This window comes from Magallana gigas, chromosome 5 (genome assembly GCF_963853765.1).
Source record: "Magallana gigas chromosome 5, xbMagGiga1.1, whole genome shotgun sequence".
Classification (NCBI taxonomy): domain Eukaryota; kingdom Metazoa; phylum Mollusca; class Bivalvia; order Ostreida; family Ostreidae; genus Magallana; species Magallana gigas.
The window spans coordinates 28,334,252-28,355,693 of record NC_088857.1 but is presented as its reverse complement, the minus strand read 5'-3'; the positions used below and the strand labels follow the sequence as shown (position 1 = coordinate 28,355,693).

Below are 21,442 nucleotides of genomic sequence, written 5' to 3'. Positions count from 1 at the left end.
CATTGAAAAACCAAAACTTTATGATTGCAACATGTCATATAACCTGGAATTAATATAGCAAATGGTATATATATTACATAAGTAAATAAGGTTTATCCCTTTCCATTTTTGGATTTATTATATGATTTACTGATTTTATTAATTGTCTTGGTTTTTATATGAGGATAAATTTAATAATTAAACTAATATGAATTATACATGTTATATGGCAGCAATTTTTTTTAAAAAAAGTTTCAGTTTGATATGAATACAAATCATAACTGCCATGAATCTATATTTTTATGAAAATTATACTAAATGAAAATGGATCAGTAAACTTTCATTAAGTTATAATAAGTGCAGTTGATTAACAGCAGGAATGATCATAAAGCTGTTATTTTAAGTAATTACAATTTATGAAATGCATTTAACTTGGAATAGGGTTTCAATAAACCTCATAGACCCCTTTACTGTAAGAGTGGTACTGCTCTCTTGCAGGGAAATATGATCAATTATGGTGAAGTTTAAGTACTTGTGATGTTCATGCAGACCAGTTCGAATACCAGGGCGAGATAGCTCAGTTGGTAGAGCACCTGACTAGAGAATCAGGGGGCCCGTGTTCGAATCACGACCATCATTATTTCTCCCATCCTGTTACATTTGGTGCCGTGACCAACCCCTGGAACTGACAGGTAAACTCCTGCCAGGGGAAGAGTCTGGGTTGATCTTCAAGGGCAAAGATCATTTAAGGGGGGAGGAATGTGATGGTCAGACCTGTTCGAATACCAGTGCCAGATAGCTCAGTTGGTAGAGCACCTGCGTAGAGATTCAGGGGGCCTGGTTTAATGGTACGTCATGTTTCACCCAATAAAGTCATTTTGCCCTGCAAAAGAGCAGTCATCACAGTTACCGTGAAGGGGTCTATGACCCTAGCACAAGTATTTGTTTCTGTTACAGTAAAAAAAATATTTTTGAAATTAAGTTGACATGTAGACAAACAAAGTTATCATAGAAAACAAAATGAGAAAAAACCCATGTTTGCTCTGTTGCTTCTTCTGTCCAAAAGTTATATTTGAATAATATTAAATACATCTAGTACATGTGGAAAATCACCTCATCCTTCAGTTAACATGTAGAATATGTAAATGTATCTTTGACTGTAAAAATAACATCTACTTTGAAAATTATTTTCAAAATGAACAAAAAATATATACTGGTATATTTGGAATATTTATTTAATATACATGTAGAAAAACATAGGTAAAATTTGAACATTTTTCCATGAAATTCTATTATCACCATGCAGCTATCCAGCTGTATATTAATCTTATTTTACTTAAAAGCATACATCACACTGGTAGCTATACATGTAGGTCTTATTGCTTTAGCATGGTTGACAAGAGAGTAGAAACACCATATAGCTATAAGTATATATTAGATATTCACTAAAAATGAGTGTTTAATTAAGCTCACTTTTTCATGGAATCAAGAAATATCATATGCTGGATGGAATGTCTCTTTGTCTGTGGCTATGTATAAATATATACATGTAAAATGCTACAAATCTAAATGTCAATTTTTAGTTTCTATGACAATTGTTTTCAAATGTGTGTGAGAATTGACTCGAGGAAATTGCCATAGGTTTTATGATCCTATATGTGAAAGGTTTTTAACATCTAGCTGCACTTCATGAAAATCAAAAGATAGGGGGAGCTGTAAGGGTATTTCTATGTGATGTTATGCTTTTATCATGATAATATCATGAAGATACCAGGTACTTGTAGTATTGAATAATTAAGGTTTCTTATTAGAGGAGACTGAAGAGCAATTGACTTCTTAATGATTATTTAGTAAAAATGTTTTACTGCAGGAAATTTAAACCCCATGAATCTGTGCATGTTTATACTTATAGAAAGATGATTAAGTGAAGTGGAGATAGTGGGATCACTTAAATGGTTATATTTTTTCTTAAACCTCAATGGAAGTGGCATTATGGGGTTTACTTTTTTTTTAGAACTGCATATTCTTTCTTATTATAATACAAAACTCTTTTTTATAGAAAGTTAGTGTAAGTGAAAGGTATATAGCAAGGGACTGTTTTAGATTATTTGTACTGTCAATTATTTGGTGAAATGGAGAATTGCTCTACTTTCAGGCTTATGTTGTGTTGCAAAAAGTCATAAAATAGTTTTTAGTGATTAGCATTAGTTAGAGAGATGTCTCCTATTGAAATTGGTATGTGATATGTAGGTCCTTAATGACTTATATTAGCTAGGTTCATTATGATCCAAAGTACCGGTAAACTTTTAATTGATCATCTTGCAGCTATGACTGTTGTGTTGACTTTAGACAAGGGGTAAAATATAACATGAAACATTTTATTCGAAGGGGAATAGTCAATGTGTTTACATCGTTTAAATGTACAGAATTCTTGATGTAACTGATTGTAATAAAAATGGCTTTTGAATTAAAAGTGGTCATAATTAATCTTAAAAGCAATTTACAGAAACTGTTATTACACGGTACAAGGTGATTGGTTCAGCCGGGAATGGGGATGTTACTAAAACAGAATTAACTTTTTTATTTGTAAATGAAATAAGATTAAATTTGAAAATTTCGACTTAAAATTGCACAACCTAAGCGTTCTGATTATAAAGTGTTTTTGTGAGAAATAAACTCTTAGACTTAATGTCAAAGATGGCAGTGGATATATTTATAGTTTTGTCTGAAAGACCTGTCTAATTTATGAAAAAGGAGGGGGGAAACCAGACATTTGAATGGTTATTTTAGGAGTACAGTCAGAATAATTATTGCAATCATTTGTTTGGGAGTGGAGCACATGTCCATTGTTCATATAATGACACTTTAATATTGCATGGTTGTTTATTTTATCGAATAGATTAAGAAAATGCTACTGTAACAATGTTGCCAAAATTTTCACTTTTTGATTTATGCTTGAAAAAGAGGATGTATGGGTCCCCCCAATAATTGATAATTTTTTGCATGGGTAGACAATATCCCAAGTACAGTTGCTTCCAGCAGTTACTTGGGGCTTGTGCATGCTGGCCAGTAAGAAAGGTAAAATTTTTAGAAAACAAATTGAGATTGGGCTCTTCTAGTTAGTGTTTACCTTTGCATGCAGAATAATTTTAACAACCCCGCCCCGACCCACATGTAAGAAATATACACTATATCCACTACATGTATATATCTAATTGACATATTTCTTTAATCGACAAAAAAACCTTTCTCAGTTGTATTTAGAAAATTAACATAGAATGTATCTCAGTATGCATGTATGTGATAAAATTATACATGTATTTAAAAAGTTTAACTAGTTCTACATATATAGTTACATGTAGATTGCGGCAGACAACCCTTATTCTTGAATATATATTATGAGGTGTAATAAGGTATCGAATACAACTGATAACTGATCAAGAACTTCTAATACCGGTAGTGCATTGGCAGCTCATTTTCCCTGATTGTCAATATAAATATTAATTAGAGCAAATAATTGTTATCTCAATCTTCATGTTTAAAAAAATATTAGAACCTTAAATTGATCTTCACTAATACAAAAAGATTGATAAAAAAATTAGCCACTTAGTCATTGAATGTATTTTTCTCCTCCTTGACATTTACATGTATGTTTACTTAATGGATAAAACAATGCAGTCATAATTTGAATTTCATTATCAAAAAATCCTGCTGGTATGATTCCATAATATCAATTTTATAAATCTGAGTGACAAGTACGCGCTATTCAGTTGAATATAAAATTGTATTTTGATATTACATGTACATCTACATGTACAATCCAAATTCGCCATTAGGTTACTGATTATCTGGCATAGTAGCATATGGCAGTGTTTGTTTTATTGCAAAAATTATGTGTTAATTATGATCAAAAATTTTGTGTGACCCAAATAATTAAGACTTATCATCTGAGCACTCAAAGAATACCAGAGATACATGCAAATTACATGTAGTTATTTATAGCTAACCGAGTTTATAGACTTTTGAAATTTTAACTTGTTTAGTTTCAGTTATGCATTCCCAATAGGATAACATATTAATGTATCAAGTTACAGAGCTTGATTAATAATGAGATTATGAAAATAGCAATAATTTTAAGAAATAACCTCATTACTACAAAATAATGCATTGTATGATAGCATATATCAAAGACTGAACTGGACATTATTCTAGGAGATTCAAGAAATGCACAATGGGTTTGCGTATTTTTAGAAACACTTCATTGAAGAAACAATGTAATTTGTTTGCATATCGGGATAATTTTTTCAGGATGTATAAAATTGAATTAAATTGATTGAGGCCAGGATGATATTGATATAAATGAAACTTGACATCCATGTAAATACATGTATGTACCCAGAGTATGTACATGTATAGATACATTGTACATTCAATTAGAGATTAAATAGTCTAATATTCTAATACTGTAAGATTTTCTATCATTGAAAAGTGAACCTAGATGAAATTAATCTGCAAAATTTGGTGTTTGTACATATATTATGTCTAAATAAGAGTATGAAAGTTAAAAAAAAATCCAGAAACCCTTCCCAAATTAAGGAAAATGCAGCATGTATGTTTTAACAATTTTACATTTGTCTTCTAATATTTTGTTTGAATGAATAATTTAATTTCTAGAATGAAGCCTGGTGTGTTTTTGTAACTTAGAAGATGAGAGTGCTGGGCTGGCCTGAGATGAACCAAGGAGACACACTGTGTATACCTCATTAGCACCTATTGTTCTTTCACAGACCTTGCAATTAACTTAGAAATCTTACGTGTCTTTGTAATGGGCACATTCTGTGTATACCTATTGACCACCCTATTGTTCTCCTAATGCGGCCTACAATCAACAGAGCAAAGCACTATATACACACGACACATGAGAATTTGTAAGAAATTACAAACCAAAGGGAAATTCTGAATGAATGAAATTAAAAAGTTTTTATAAGAATTTATAAAATAAAAATGAAAACATTATCTATAATCGAAATAAAATTTTAACATACATTGAAATAAAACACTTAATAATAATAAACAAAGAGACTCCTTAGAAGGTGAAATTTCCTTTGTGGTTCGATCATTAAATTACATTTAATGATCGAACCACAAAATGTCCTATCTTATTCCAAAAAACTTTATAGAATTTTGTTGTAAATCTATCACTGCCTGGACTCTTATTATTTGCCATATTTTTTATATGGGTACATGCAAAGTTCGGGAACTATGTCAAACAGAAACAAGGAATAATTACCTGTATCCCAAAAGATGGTATTTAAACAATTGGAGACCAATAACACTTCTAAACATTGCTTATAAAATAAGTTATGAGTGTAATGCTCAGAGAATTAAAAATATGCTTGATATAATTAGTAGTCCCGATCAAACAGGTTTCATTCCAGGAAGATATATTGGTGAAAATACTAAGCTGATATATGATCTTATGCAACATATGGGTGGGGGGGGGGAGACATTTCTGGTGTATTATTCATAATTGATTTTTTAAAAAAAAAGCATTTGATACTTCACATGGAAATTTATTCACAAATATTAAGATTTTTTCAACTTTGGAGCATCCATTCAATCTTAGATATCTACTTGTCAATGTAATATAGAATCATCAGTCACACAAGCTGGAAACCTTTCAAAATTTTTCAAACATAGCAGAGGATTTCACCAAGGCGACCCAATCTCCCCCTATTCATTCCTACTGTGTGCAGATATTTTGGCATGTAAGATTAAAATAACTTTTATATTCGGGCTACACCCTGAGCCTATTTCTATAGACATTTATTCTATCTTCTTGATTATGAAATCCCATATCTATTGGAAAAGGTGTCTTAAGGAAATACTATCAATTCATGAATTGATAATAGATATTGAAAGACATATATCGACTCTAAAATATATTGCTACAAAAAATTGCAGATTAGATGTATCTATATGAGATGGGAAACTTGGCTTTTTCTTCTTTCTTTTTAATAGACTTACTCAAATTTGACTGTATAATAGAGATTATATAAAGCTGTCAATCAACTACTAACTCATGTTCAACAACTACTCTCTCTCTCTCTCTCTCTCTCTCTCTCTCTCTCTCTCTCTCTCTCTCTCTCTCGGAACAATTTGGATTTGAAGTAAACGTACTTAAAAGCTGTTGTGATCACTTTATTTTATACAAATGTATTGGATTGTTCAACTTTAGACTAAAAAAAAGAAAAAATAGTCTAATAATGTAAAATTTTCTATCACTGAAAAGTGGACCTAGGTGAAATTAATCTGCAAAATTTGGTGTTTGTACGTTACGGCTAAATAAGAATATAAGAGTTAAAAAAAATCCATAAACCCTTCCCAAATTAAGGAAAATGCAGCATGTGTGTTTTAATAATTTTACATTTGTCTTCTAATATTGTTTGAATGAATAATTTAATAGAATGTAGCTCTGGGTGTTTTTCTAACTTAGATGAGAGTTGGCTGGCCTGATATGAACCAAGGAGACACACTGTGTATACCTCATTAGCACCTATTGTTCTTTCACAGACCTTGCAATTAACTAAGAATTCTTACCTGTCTTTGTAACGGGTACGTTCTGTGTATACCAATTAACCACCCTATTGTTCAACGGAGCAAAGGTACATACACACGGCACGTGAGAGCAGGTGTCCGATCGAGCTGTGCACGTGTAAGCAGGAACAAAGTAATGGACAGGGGGCTGCAATTAATCTGGATGTCAACTTGGGGGCTGGGTGTGGGGGGTGGGGGGGTCTATTTCTGCAGCAAAGATTTTTATTATAATTGAGTTATCATAGAGCCCCCCCCACCCCCCCCCCTCTCACACACACTCTTTTGGGGGAGAATATTAAAAATTGGAAAACAAGATGTTAAGAGAGAAAAATGAAGTTAAAGGTAGATTACACGCTATCACCCCCCCCCCCCACACGCATTTTATAATCGATGTTAAAATATATGCAACTTGGACCTTTTCATAAAACAGTGCATTTTGAACACACTTAAACGGCTCTGATCAGGATGTATATCGCTACCGGATCGGGGGGTTGGGATTAAAGGCAATGGGTTGGGACGTAGATTTAAATTTTAAAATAAAAGTGTACTGGGTACATGTATGCGCTTGAAATTAATCCCTGGGTATTTATTTAGTTGAACTCCTTTTGGTCACCCTTATTTTCTAGCATTATTATCAGAGCAATAATTGAATGGTTAAACGATATGTTATGTTAATCATCTATTTAATGACCTTCGTCGGATTTTTTCTGCAAAGATGTATCACTGTTGACCAGTTTATTGCAGCGGCAATGATTGCAGCGATCTGTGTTCAATTGAGCAGTGAACACTGGTGAAGTGTTTCTGGCGTGTGATCACAATTAACAGGGCATTTATTAGATAAAAGTAAAGAAAATACGTTCACTAGCTTTTATGATTTATAACAAGATGCAAGCCATTTCCAATTATCGGAGAATATTACTGTAACAATGAATAAGCATATCAAACATTGTGCATTGTACTGAAAGTTACTGTAGTAAAAATATCTTTATACAATTATCAATAATGAATTATTTCTGCATTCTAATATCAATACTGGAAGGATAAATATAACAATCAGTATATTTCAAAGTTTTTTCGGCAAGAATTAGACGTTCTGGATGTGCAACAGAGACTAATAAGTAAATGATCATACATTAATATAAACTAATTAAATTAAATGTCGTAAAATGGAAACAAAGATCAAGTACAATGATTTTGCATTGGTTCTGATAGTAGTAAATATGTAACAATGATATAACATTAAATGTAAAAATCATTGGACACGTCGTAGAATATATCATTATTTCGAGTCAAATTAGGTTTAATCTCGACCCCCCCCCCCCCCCCCCCGCTGTTATCGATAAAATTTGCCGCACGGGTATGAATACTTCCGACGTCCAGGGTAATTAAATAAACGATTATTGAATACTAAATCATATCTGATGAGTATAAAAATAGGTAATGAGATTTTAAAATATCTTAGTTAAAAAAAACACCATTTATTTATCATTTTCCCGTAATCAGTTAATGACCCTTTTTTATATCGTTTAAATATTTAATTACATCAAATGAAATTAATGAGCGCCGTGGCGCATATGGTAGCGCATTGGCCTACAGACCCAAGGGTCGTGGGTTCGGATCCCACGGCCGGCAATGATTTTTCTCCAAATTTTCTTTCTGTAATGCCACAAAAATTAAAATAATATCAATCCAGTAACAGTTCCTTCTCGGGTGGATACAAATTTGACAACATAAAATCAAGCATGCATTGATATATTTAGTATACACAGCGTTCCGATGATATGTATACACATGTGTTGAAATATAGACAGTGAATACAAAGTACACGTATACACAGGGATTGGTCTTGTTCAGTTTATTATGAAATCGTGGGAATATATTAAACGATACAAATGTGCAATGGGCCTCATCCTTTGACTTAGATTTTGATGCCTTTTTGTCGGCCTTAGACTCTGTTATTATTGCTGGTGTGGAAATCACTCCAAGTATTCTCATGATTAAGCTTTAAAATCATTACAAAGACTGCATGATTTGTTCTCCATGACTATGTATTTCAAGCACTGGTTTATTTTGTATAAAGGTTATCCTTTATATATACTTGCCAAATTAATTGCAATGGGAAATTCGATTTTAAATAAAATTCCAGCTTTTGCTCCAGCTTTTGCTCGCTTGAGATAAGTCCTATACAATGGGAAGAGTGGGAAAGAAATAGATAAGAGGTACTGCTATGAATTAATTTAAAAACAAAATAATTATTGTGAGAGGCTTCTACAGTATATTTAATTAACGCACTGATTTTGTCACATGCCTCTGATGTACTATAGCCATGGTATCTATTTTTTATTATCCAAAATAGCTCCTGGACATTATCACAAAATTTATACTCTTTCACTAAAACATTCTACGGAAAAGAAAAAATCAACGGGACTTTTCATCAAGTACCCCCCCCCCCCCCCCCCCCCAATGAGAAAACATGTACACAAGCTGAAATTATCCGTCGAAAAGTATTATTGTACATATATACCTTGATAACCACCTTACTTTCTCCTGTTAAATTAAGAATTTTATAATAATTATTGGTTTTACTAATAGTATAATGATATAAAACATTTTGCACACTTTATTTATTAGTTGTTATAACCCCTCCCCCCCCCTCCCCCCCCCCCCCCCCCCCCAAATTGACACTAAATTCATCATGTTTATAGTTAGATGAATAATCTATATAATAATACGGTGTTCAGGATGTTAAATAACTAATAGGATTTTCGAGTTCATTAAACGGCATTATACTTGAAATTCATGAAATTTCGACTGCTCTAATCGAAATATCTGTGTCCCGATTTGTCTAACTATTTCGACATCCGGTTTTCAACTCTTGATAAGTTGGTAGGGCTAGTGTTGCTAAGTTTGTGTTTCTTCTGTCCATTTCCAAAGGTAATTCCATTGACTGCAAATCAGTTTCATTTAAATCTATACGTCTATATATTCTTTAATAACTTCCAAGTGAAAAGCTAGGTAATGAAAAAAACCCAACATTTATTCTTGGACCGAATTTTCTCGAAATAGTGAGACCATAGATTAAAGACTGTATTAATATGCTATGATATTTAACAGAAGTTTAAATATTATATGTAATCTTTGTGATTGCATAAACCGTAAAATTATGCCTTTATTAGTGGATCATATAACATTGGTACATACAATACAGTTCAGTATTGATAAATATTTACAACCTGTCAGATTTTAAAGAATTTTATAATAAGCAGGGCAATACTTATTTTGAATCAGTTATATCTTTTAAACATAATTTACATAGTTTTCATGACATATTTTTAGGCAAATTAAAGGATGACAGAGCATACCTCTGATGCTGACACTTGTCATTTGAAAAAAAGGCATTTTTGGAAGACATTACCAACATCTGTGGATTATAATTCAATGCAAGAGAAAATCTAGAGTCATTAAACTAATGCAAACATGAATAAATCAGTCTCGAGTAACTTATTATTGAGAATCTGATTTATTTGCTTGGATTGGTTTAGTTAACATCACCCCATACTGTCTGCACTGTGAGTACTGGTATTTTAATAGATTGGTAAAATATTTTAGTAATTTTATATTATGAACAAATGGGATAAAATACCCCATGCATATGTGGGATAATAAATCCCATGACATCTATTTTATGGGATTAAAAACCCTAAACTGTTATTTAAGAAAAAAGTGGGTTTTTAAACCCCACATTATTTTCATGGGGTTTTCTGCCCCATGGGGTTTATTGCAAAACCCCATGGGGTTTGCATGGGGTTTTCTGTGGGGTATTTTTTCCAAACTAAAATCCCATGGGGTTGGAACTTTTAAGTTCAAATATCTAAAAAACTATCTAAAAATGTTTCAATTTTTTTTCCATAAATTTATTTAGAGTAAAAAACCCCACCATTTGGTACTAAACTTTGGTCAACAGTGTGTATGGAAAGAGGTGCGCAACGCCGGAAAAATGTCCATTCCGAAGTTGTCCGTCCCACTGTTAAGAGAAAGATTCGATGACGCTGAAGGTACAAAAGAAACTTGTAAAAAAAATTGATTACTATTATATATGTTTAAGATCGCTGGATGGTTCTGGCAATTTTAGACTCTTTAAACATTATTTAAAAGATAGTATGATATAAAGATGTAAGACAATATTCAAATTCAAAAGAATATACATAAGGGTAGTTGCTTTACTTAATGATTGTCTGTTTCGAAAAAAAACCTTGTATATTAAGATAAATGTGAAAGTTAACGTGCTGACCATCTAGCTTCATTTAATCAAATAGTAAAGCCCACTTAACGTAAAATCAGCGGGAATTTCTTATACTCTTTATGAAAATTTTAATTTTACCAATTAAAAATATTTTTTAACTAATACATTATTTTATTATTAAAATTAGCATCCATCAGAATGACAATTTTCTAACAGTATGATGCTCAAAATAACACGAGTGATAACAGACTTGTCATTTTTAAAATTTCTAGTTTTCATCATTTATTGGGTGACAGATTTGACTTCAAGATATTCAATTGAAATTTTGTTATATGATGAAAATGGGCAAATATTCATTTTTGCCGTCCCCGACAAATATTCAGATGAATGTTTTGCATGGTTTAATTTCGTATTTGCAGTTTATGACAGGGGTTCACGGAATTCCATTGATTAAGCATTACGTTAGCCACCAAATGAGAAGGTAAATTGATGTTTGTTTTATTTTTATGCAAAGCTTTATTTTCTTCTATCACTAATAACCTCAAAAATATTTTTTGGCATCTGAAACTCTTCTAAATCAGTTATTAGAAGAAACATGTAAAAACACTATTTCGAAATTTGAAAAAGGTGGTTTAAAGAAATTCATTTTAAAATCTTTTTTTATAATTACGGATTAATACATGTACATGTAGATCGCTTTTTCACTCATATACTGCTGATTGATATTGATAATTGGTAAAAATAATAAGAGGCATCTTTTCAATCTTTTTTTTTTTTGCAGTAATATTGATGAGAAAGTATTTACTGTGCTCGGTGACTTCATGTTGCCATTAGCAACATATGAACTGTTCAATCAGACTCTCAACGATCAAAATATATTCTTACATCGTATTTTCCTCTGTGTTGTATCAATCTCAGGTGTAATATTTTTACTGATTGTACTCACAAACATTTGCGCAAGAACTTCATTTGTAATAAAATGAATGAAAAAAAAATATCTAATATATACAATCATATTTAAAAGTATTGAGTACTAGTATCAATGGACAATTTTAAACAAAGGAATGTGGGTACGAAGAAATGTAATGTCAATGTAAATGCTACAAATGGTAAGACGCAAACTATTGAAATAGATATTTTATTAAGGCAATAAATTACAGAGATTGTATCAATATATATATTTAGATGGTGTATTCTATCATGTTAATATTATCATATTTTTTCACATACGGTCACGTATATGTTTCATATTAGAGATGTATCCTCTATTATTTTGAATGGTATATTGTACTTTTCTGTATCCTACGAAAATAAATAATATGCATAAATTGTACAAGACTTTGTATACGTTATTAAGTTGTATTTGGTGAACATTTTGAATTCAATATAATTTAAAAGTATTACATATTCGTTGATTACACTTTAAAACTGCTTACTATTTGTTTTTGTTGAAAATGCTTTATATCAGGGTTCAAAAAGATTTGTAAAAAACTGTGACATAAACGAATTTCAGTTATCTTGTATGTATCTACTGAGGAATAAAAAGTTTTTTAAGATTTAAGTATGTACATATCAATCTGGAGTGTTGAATGGTATGTGAAAATATTTTCTGAAAACATCAGGGCGTGACGTTTTTAATGCAAAATCTGGCGTAATCGATCAAAGGTACATATATGGTGCAAATACATGTACTTATCTGAAGATAACCTGGTCTCATCTACTTAAAATATAGGTCGTGATGTTTCATCCGGGTTCATAAAGCAATCTGACGTATACATATCTTTCTGAAGAAGGTCAGATGAAAAACGTTAGATGAGATACATTGTAACTACATATAATTCGTACTTTCTATACTCGAAATGTCAAGAAAACGTGCTTGTAATCTTAATATGACACAAGCTGTGTACAACAAGAGATTATATCATGAAAATGTCATAAACTATATAAAAATGCAGAAAATTTAATCAAGTTATGTACATTATCAAAAAGTTGTGTTTTAATTGGAGATTTTTAAAAAAAAAATGTCAAACTCCTTTTTTTTTTAGGTATTTTAAGAAAATTTATTATGAGAGCGAGATAAATAAAAAAAATGTTTGAACAAATTGTCATCCTTTTGTAATATCATTTGCGGGATTATTGTTACATGACCAACCATGCAGCGTCAGCTGAACATTACATATGTATTTTGTACCAAAGGATTTACGTCAAATACCATGAACATGAAATTGAAAACTTCTTTTCAATTTGTTTCAACTCTTCATATTTATCAAACCTTTGGAAATTGAATCAATGTGTAGATGTTTTAACTGGTTGTTAAGTGAATTAAAATAAATTGACGGTAACAAATTTGCGTCATAAAAAGACCACTTTTAAGAGACAATGCATATTTTCCTGGTAAGATCATCCCAAGTGAGCTAAAGACCTCCATTCTCTCAATGTCTTAATTTATTGCAAAATATATTTTTAGTTCTTTTTGTAATTTGCTCATATTTTTTAAAGATATATGTAAATTGCAGCAGCATTTTATCATGTTTTTGTTGAGAATATGTCTGATTTATTGTTGTTGATAGTTACTTGTCTTATACATGTACATAATATATTAATCATGCACATTCGTATAAAACATATTAAATCTGAAGTACAATAGAATGACATAATTTATACCATGATTATTTTCTAACATTCTTCTGTTTTACAGTAATTATTAGTAGTCACATATGCAACATTTTTCTGCGAGTTTCCTTTGAACCCAATCTAAATATAGAGCTCAAGGAAATCAGCTGGTATTTGTACAAAGGCAATGGAAATTTTAATAACAAAAACAACAACACGCGAATTGAATATAAGGATTGCGTTCAGTGGTATCATACTGTTCGCTAAATTAATGATTATTTGTTTTTGCAAATGTTAAAGTTGTTGGGTTTACACGCTTAAGGCCTTTAATTCAATGCATTTATGCATATACTGTACTGTGGCAGATAACGCTTTCCAAAGGATTAAACTTTGTTCATTGTGATTTTTTACGTATCAAATATAGTTTGGTCCTTTTGCTACAGAATACTGAGTTGGAATTCTCCAAAGCTGTGATATCGGCAAAGTAGTGCTACAAAGAAGTACTACTTCGCGAGAAATAATTAAAAGATCTTGTTTCCGGAATAGGCGAACAACAAAAAAAAGCTCTAGGTTAAAAAAATCCATCACATTAAAGTGACAACCCAGAATAGGATTGTTTCTACTCTCAGACAGCACTGATCTAAGTATGTTCCTTGCTGTTTTGAATTGCATTGGTGTGCAGTAAAAGAAGAGAAAACTGGCATTTGTTGCATAGAAATGTCCCATCACAGTAATACATTCAATTGATTTATTGAAGGTATGCTCATAACGAATTGCTTAGTTTATACTATTTTGACACAAACAGTTTATTTTCACTGACACAGATAACCACCACGAAGGATTTATTTGAAGCGTAATGATAAGTGGAGATATATATATATATATATATATATATATATATATATATATATATATATATATATATATATATATAAAGCACAGAGAAATTCACTAGTTATATAGATCTACATCATTCACTATGGGCAGGTACATGTCAATTTGAGAGTTATTGCAATGTTTGTGCTTATATATATATATATATATATATATATATATATATATATATATATATATATATATATATTTATATACATATATTTATATATATATATATATATATATATATATATATATATATATATATATATATATATATATATATATACTCGACAAAACTTTTAAGTGTTTAATCCAGTATAATGTACACTCAACAAAACTTCTTAGTGTATAAGGTACATGTACATAATAATGTAATTCCTATGAGATAAGAACGTGTATTTGTCTTGCCGTCGGGGTATCTAATTTTTACTTAACTTTCAAATTAATACAAACTATGCATTAACCTTGACCTCAGGTTGCATCTCGAGACCTTGACCTTTGCTCAATATTACAAACGGTTGAATTTCGTTGTCTTAAGTTGCCGATGACAATGATGTAAACTTATGAAATAGAAAAAATATATCAAAATAAAGTTTTCTTCGGATTGCCTAATATTTAGAAAAGGAAACAACAAATTTAAAGTGAGAACAATTTTTGTACAAACAGTGCAGACACCAATATTCCAACGGTTCTGGCTGTGCTCACAATGATCATTTTTGGTCATGTTAAGTGGTTTTCTTTCTAAGCTATCACCAAAGACTAATATCAATCACAAAAATTGCCAATTATATTAAGCATGCACAGAAAAAATACCATTTGAATGTCTTGACGTTTTGTCACGGGTAACGGTATTGTTTTATCTTATCTGTGCCATTGACGGGAGAACATATCAGATACGAAATGTTCAAGATTTTACATTATCTAATACGTGAATTCAAGATTATTCTTTTTATCTTTTCTGTATGATTTTCTCATGCTAAAATAAGACAGTTGGTTTTTTTTTCTTGTGAAACATGGTCAAAAAAGTTTTCTAAAAAAAGTAATACTTAATGTCGAGAAATTATGTAAACATTAAATTTTAAAAAGAAGGTTTATAAAATCAACATTATAAAAAAGGTATTGGGCTCGAATTTCCCTGATTAAATACTATATGAACAGCTGTTTTATCCTTAACCAAAGCGCCTATGATTACATCAGCGGTAAAAAAATATAATTAAAAACGTGGTCAATTTAGAGTTCAGTGGTAATATCTCATGTTGTGAATCTTTATAAAACATAAAATTACTAGTAATAAAAGGGACTGAATATCGAGAGTGATAAAACAATGCATGAGGACTCGAATGTCCTACATTGTTACATAATTATGTAACCATATGAACACGTGCTACATCATTGACCATAGCGTCTGTGGTTTCCTAATGATTTGTTATTATAGGGGGGAGGGGTCTTCTTCTTTTTTTTTCTTTTTTTGGGGGGAGGCGGGGTACTTGAGTGGTTTATTTGCTGTTTTAAGCTATTTTTACTTATATGAGATCTGTGTCCAATGAACAGTGATCGTTTCAATCGAAAATGCCCCATGCCATCACCGCTGTTTCTATTACGTAAGAAACCTTAAAAATAGCGAAAAAAAGGAAGGAACAAGTTTCAAAATGATGAAACACGTAGTTTAGAGACATCGCAAATCCCAATGCTGCAATGTTGTTCATGAATACTAAACTATACAGTCATGATTTTATTTTACTTGCCTTGCAAACCACAGTGTACAATTCACAGCCAAACTGTTTCATCATTAAATTTTTTTTTATTATTTAAATTTTTTTCATCTGATTAAATCACAGTAAAAACATTTGACTTTAACAGGTGGTCATCGACCTTAAAATACCATGAGTCAAAAATATAAATTTTAAAAAATTCTCTGTGTATTATCAGGTTGATAGCCATGTACAAAAAAAATTGATATTTCTTATCATGTTTGAAATTTCGGCGAGGGAAATGAAAACCGCGGGACATTTCTTCCCGTAAGACAGGAACATTACGATTATTTGCTCTTGTGTTTACACAATAAACTGCAGTTGTGGATAAGAAAATTGGTTCCTTATCATTAACGTAAGACGAAAAAAAAAAAGTTATGACGAGGTAAAGAAACAAAAATAAACAATACGTTAATTAGATGTAACATATCGCCAAATGCATCAATTGATTGGTTAATTAATTGTGTTAACATAATTGAATTTATAGACGATAAGTATTTGTTTCATACATCTTTGTAGATCGAATTTTGATGAACATGTGTGTTGAACGTCTTTTCAAGAACTTTTATTCACATTCAAGCATCATAATGATAGGCTGAAAACTAGAAAAAATACATGAAACACTTGATCAACGATAAAAAGCTGAGTGTTCATGTTTACTCTGTAATAGTCAGTGACATGCATAACACATACTGATGTACGTACATGCTGCACGTGTGATATTTACTTGAATCAACCTTTTATCAATGATAAAGATAACACCGGATACAACTATGCCATTCAGTTAAACTCAACGATCAACGGAAGACACCTTAAGGTGGGTGAATGGATTAGACCTGCCTTAAGGTCATCTTAATCGCTGTATGAGAGGTCTACATCTACATATACATGTATGTGCGCCATCAAAATATTTTAAACGTGCATTCAAATATATTTTAGTATTAAAGGGATTGTCGTAATTTTTAATTTTCACAATAAATAATTCTCGCATTGAACTGTTGCATTATCACAAAAACCTAGAATTTACTGACAGTAAAATGTATATTAATGTAAAACATTAATATTATATATTTTTAACCATCATAAAATTGATTATATAACTCTTATAGTATTTTAACGACAATTTGAATAGCAAAATGTGACAAACATCTAATAATAATTTTTGATTTCCTGAAAATGAAAAACCGAAACGGAAGTTAACGTGTTTAGACAGGCTCAAGAAAAGTAAATACATTGTAAATTTGGAAAGATAGCCTTGTTTTCAAGGAAATTGTCCCGAAAGTAACACGTTTCAAGACTCGCCTCTATTGGACATATTGTATTTTTTCCCTTAATCTAACCGTAGGATAAAAGAACTTAAGCTTATTAATTAACTCAAAATTTTTATGACAAAATTAAAGTATTTTATCGTGGGTTTTTTTTCTCTCTCTCACACGCTTCACTGAAGTAGTAGGACAGGTCAAATTCAAATTACTAATCATTTGAATAGTCGAGACATCTTACCTTGGATTTTTTTTTCAAGACGAAATGTTTATCAATCGGCTTATATGTATTTGAAACTAAAAAAGCGACTGTTTTTCATATTACAGCTGTATAAATGCAAACTCTTACTCTATATTGACTAAAACAGTTTAAAGTCATTGGATACTATATTTGGAATCTAATGATACACATTTTTTTAATAAAGGGGGTGTGGGGTGTGTGGTAACGCACTTTGAAAAAATTGCGTTGACTTAAAAAGTTGTAATTTTTTAAAGTGCGTTGTAACATGGGTGACCCCCAATGATAAGGCCTATCTCGACATACCTTTCTTGGATGTTTTATGCGCTCAAAGAGGTGGGGCTTAGTGTCATACAGTTGTCGTTCATGAGCGCGTTAGTTGAACGGATGTGGATTATCAAAGACACAGGTATTTTTGAAATTTTTAAATTATGATTGCTTCTAGCTTAGCTGAATATCTTATTTTGATATAAACTGTTCTTATGCTAAATAAATAGCGGTTTTAAGTTTCATGCATGTCAGATAAAAATTTTAAATAAATATACCATTTGAAATTATTAATATGTGACATAATAACCCATTCGTCCATCCCACCCGGACAACAAATTACGACAAAACATTATGTCATAAATCAAGAGAATATGTTATCAAAATATGAATATTAAGATGAATATTTATGATACATGGTTTAAAATAAACACAAAAATGCAAGATCATTAAGACAATCTAAAAGAAGCAAAACGAGAGATTTTTAATTAAGTACTAGACAAGTCATGTTTGCTTTGCGAGTTCTTGATAAAGACATACCGATTGCTGTAGTATAGGTACATTTGTACGTCTGTTTAATAGTTATACCCATCGTAAATAAAAAAAATAATTGGGCACTATTTTAATGGCATACTCATTGCTCGAAAACCTGCAATTTAAAAAAAAAAAAAGGAGAAGTAGGAAACTCACGAGGTCCTGTTGTTTGGATTTCACCGTTTTAATCGTTACACTTAAAACTGCATTCTTCACTTATTGAAGTGCACAGGCTGACAGATCCAACCCCCCACCCCCCCCCCCCCCAAAAAAAAAAATAATTTCTCCATGTTTAGAAATATTTAGGTAATATTTCATAAAAACAATTATATCTTACGATTACTTGTATCTTGAACTAGTTCAAAATGTTGTCACTATGATAACAGAAGAGGATTTAATTGGCTAGCAGTTGTGAAAATGATCAGTATTTTTCATGTAATGATAAAAGTATTTACATGTATCTGACTTCATCAATATGCCTGATAAAATTAATGTAAATTCTTTCCATGACAATATCAATATGATATAACTAGAAATATCAAGAGCTTATCATAAGCTTATCATAAGAATTACTAATAGATTCGATAGTTAGCGTTGAGATCCATCCTACATGTATTCGTTATAGCTTTCTAAATTTTTTGGGTTTTATTGTTTGTTTGTTTGTCTGTGTGGGTTTTTTTTTATTATTATTATTTATTTTTATTTATTTTTTTTGTCGTTAGCTGCAAAACCGTAACTCCACGGAAAATGCGGTCCGTGCCGCTACAACGTCATCTAAAACTGTGTATTTATTGCGCACAAAAAGTTGCGCACTGTTTTAGACTTGTCAAACTTATTTAGGAAATCAATTCTATATTCTGTATTCTGTGAACGTTTTAATTGAATAAAAATCCTATAAGCATTTTGCTTGCATGCATGGATATCTAACAAATATCCCCACTAGCCCTGTCATACGGCGTGGTTTGTTTAACAGATGGTTAAAACGTACCCTTATCTTCAAGAAGGACATAAGGTCACCTGTCCATTCACTATTTTCAAATCTTTTAGGTTAAAATGGCGACTCTTGATCTTGACATGAAATGAACAAACTTCACTTTTCGTGGTCGGTTAGGGTGTTTAGGAAAACGTTTCAGGCAAGTATAGCGGAGAATCAGAAGTTAAATATATCAGAGAAAGTTTTTGGTAGGAAAATATTTATAGAATATATCTCAAATTAGTTAAATAAGTCAAAAATCGTGCACAAAATTAGCAGATTCTTGTGTGGATGGAACTGTGGCTCCACGGTCCGTCAACCCGAATTTCCCCTGGAACTACATATCTGCAGCAAGTTAATTTCGCGCTTTCATTTGAATGTCTTTTGAAAAGCATTCTTAGAGTATTGCATTTGTAAAACATTTCCCCACTGACACCCCCACCCCCTTATTTTGAAATTAAATAAATATGTCTGGAAAAGGTTTGGTAATTTCGGAATAAAAACGAGTCGTGTAAAATTAATATTTTCATAATCTTTAGATCCATATATGTAAATAGACGCACCGACGTACATGTAGCGCTAAACCTATCATGGTCACGAGATATTTTCAAAAATTGATAAATTAAAAACCTAGCCTGTGGATAAAAAGGATTTGTAAATCGAATTCAATGAGTGATGATTGCTGTGTTGGATGGAATAGTACAGTAGAATCTGCGCAATAAAGTCTAATCTCTTTGCCAACTTTCATTGATTGGAGCTCTAATCTAACCCGATCGTATAAAAGAGTTGAATTTGAAAATTATTTACGTAAATACCTGTTTAATAAAAGGAAAAAATATAAAAAAAAAACAAAAAAAAACAAAGTCAATTCGTTAATAATGAAATTAAGACAAAGGGACATATTGACAAACCGCGCGATAAAGACTATTGTCCCCCTACCCCCCCCCCCCTCCCCACACACACACCAACCACCACCACCACTAGATTTCACCGGTAGGGGACACATAAAGCAAAAAAAAAAACAGAAACAAAAAAAACAAGACCATCTTCTATAAATACGGCATATGTAGAAAAAGGCTTTTAAAAAAATACGAAAAGTTCCATAAAACACCTTTTGATTTTCACGAATCTTTAATTAAATGTATATCATTCACTCAAACAAATTTTACAAAATGTAGTAACCACATTATCTTAGAACTAATATGAATTGCAAGGTGCATGTACATGTAATAGCAAAGTAACTAATTTGTAATAAACTTCTGGAAATGTGAATTCAAAAGGAAAATGTTTATCTATTCCAACGTTGACAGCCCAAACGAATAGATATTACATGTAAGTGTTTATACTATCAAGTGAAATCAATATCAATGGACGCGTTTCGGTTTTAAAACACCAAATGGGTACAATGAAAATGACTCGAAAAAAATTGCAATTTTTTTATATTCATAAAATTATATAACCCACACTTCACCTGCATAGGGGACCATAAGCATGTACAAGCTTCATAGATCTTCAATTGAGACATTGGTTTATTGTTTGCGCAAGCTCTCATTGCAAAAAAAGAACTCATAAAAACTATTTGCCCGTCAATAGATACTATTGAATTGATATAGAGATCTATTGAGCCTCTATGTGATCAATTACAGTTTGAAGTCGCTCTCAGTGGCATTGCTTTCACAACAACGTTATACAGTGATCTCCAGGTTCGATTTTTATGTCACTTTACAAACAATATTCTTAAAGTTTGGTATAGATATTAAAAATATCTGTCAACCAGGGGATGTCATGGTGTGTTTTATAGGAGCGTTTCCACAAGAGATAAGATTAAAAAAATCAAAGTACCGAAGAGCCTTGAAATATTATCTTGGGCACCTCTACCGTAAAAAAAACCCAGTGACGTCACAGGTTTTCACTTTCACTGCGTAAAAGATATAATAATATCTGAAAAAATATTACCAATCAGAAAAAAATATTTACAATCACTATAACACAAGTTAGACAGCCTAAATTTTACATTTGAATAACAAGTGTTTCAGAATTATATGACAATAAAGCGAAACAAAATAATAATAAAAACAAACAAACAAGATAAATTAAATGACACAA

The 21,442-nt window shown here is 31.2% G+C and overlaps 1 protein-coding gene and 1 long non-coding RNA gene across 2 annotated transcripts in view; both read left to right on the top strand.

Moving 5' to 3' along the window:
- Positions 1–13,062, top strand: part of LOC117693051 (uncharacterized) — a 44,185-nt gene extending 31,123 nt beyond the window's left edge. The window contains exons 45-47 of the mRNA XM_066084010.1: positions 10,610–10,631; positions 11,239–11,300; positions 11,601–13,062. Of these exons, the coding sequence (XP_065940082.1) occupies positions 10,610–10,631; positions 11,239–11,273 (57 nt within the window). The 3' untranslated portion in view covers positions 11,274–11,300; positions 11,601–13,062. The remainder of the gene's footprint in view (positions 1–10,609; positions 10,632–11,238; positions 11,301–11,600) is intronic.
- On the top strand, positions 9,265–10,145 carry LOC105328428 (uncharacterized). The gene is made up of 2 exons (XR_010713867.1): positions 9,265–9,510; positions 9,913–10,145. It is a non-coding gene; the product is annotated as an uncharacterized lncRNA (long non-coding RNA).
- Positions 13,063–21,442: the final 8,380 nt, after the last annotated feature.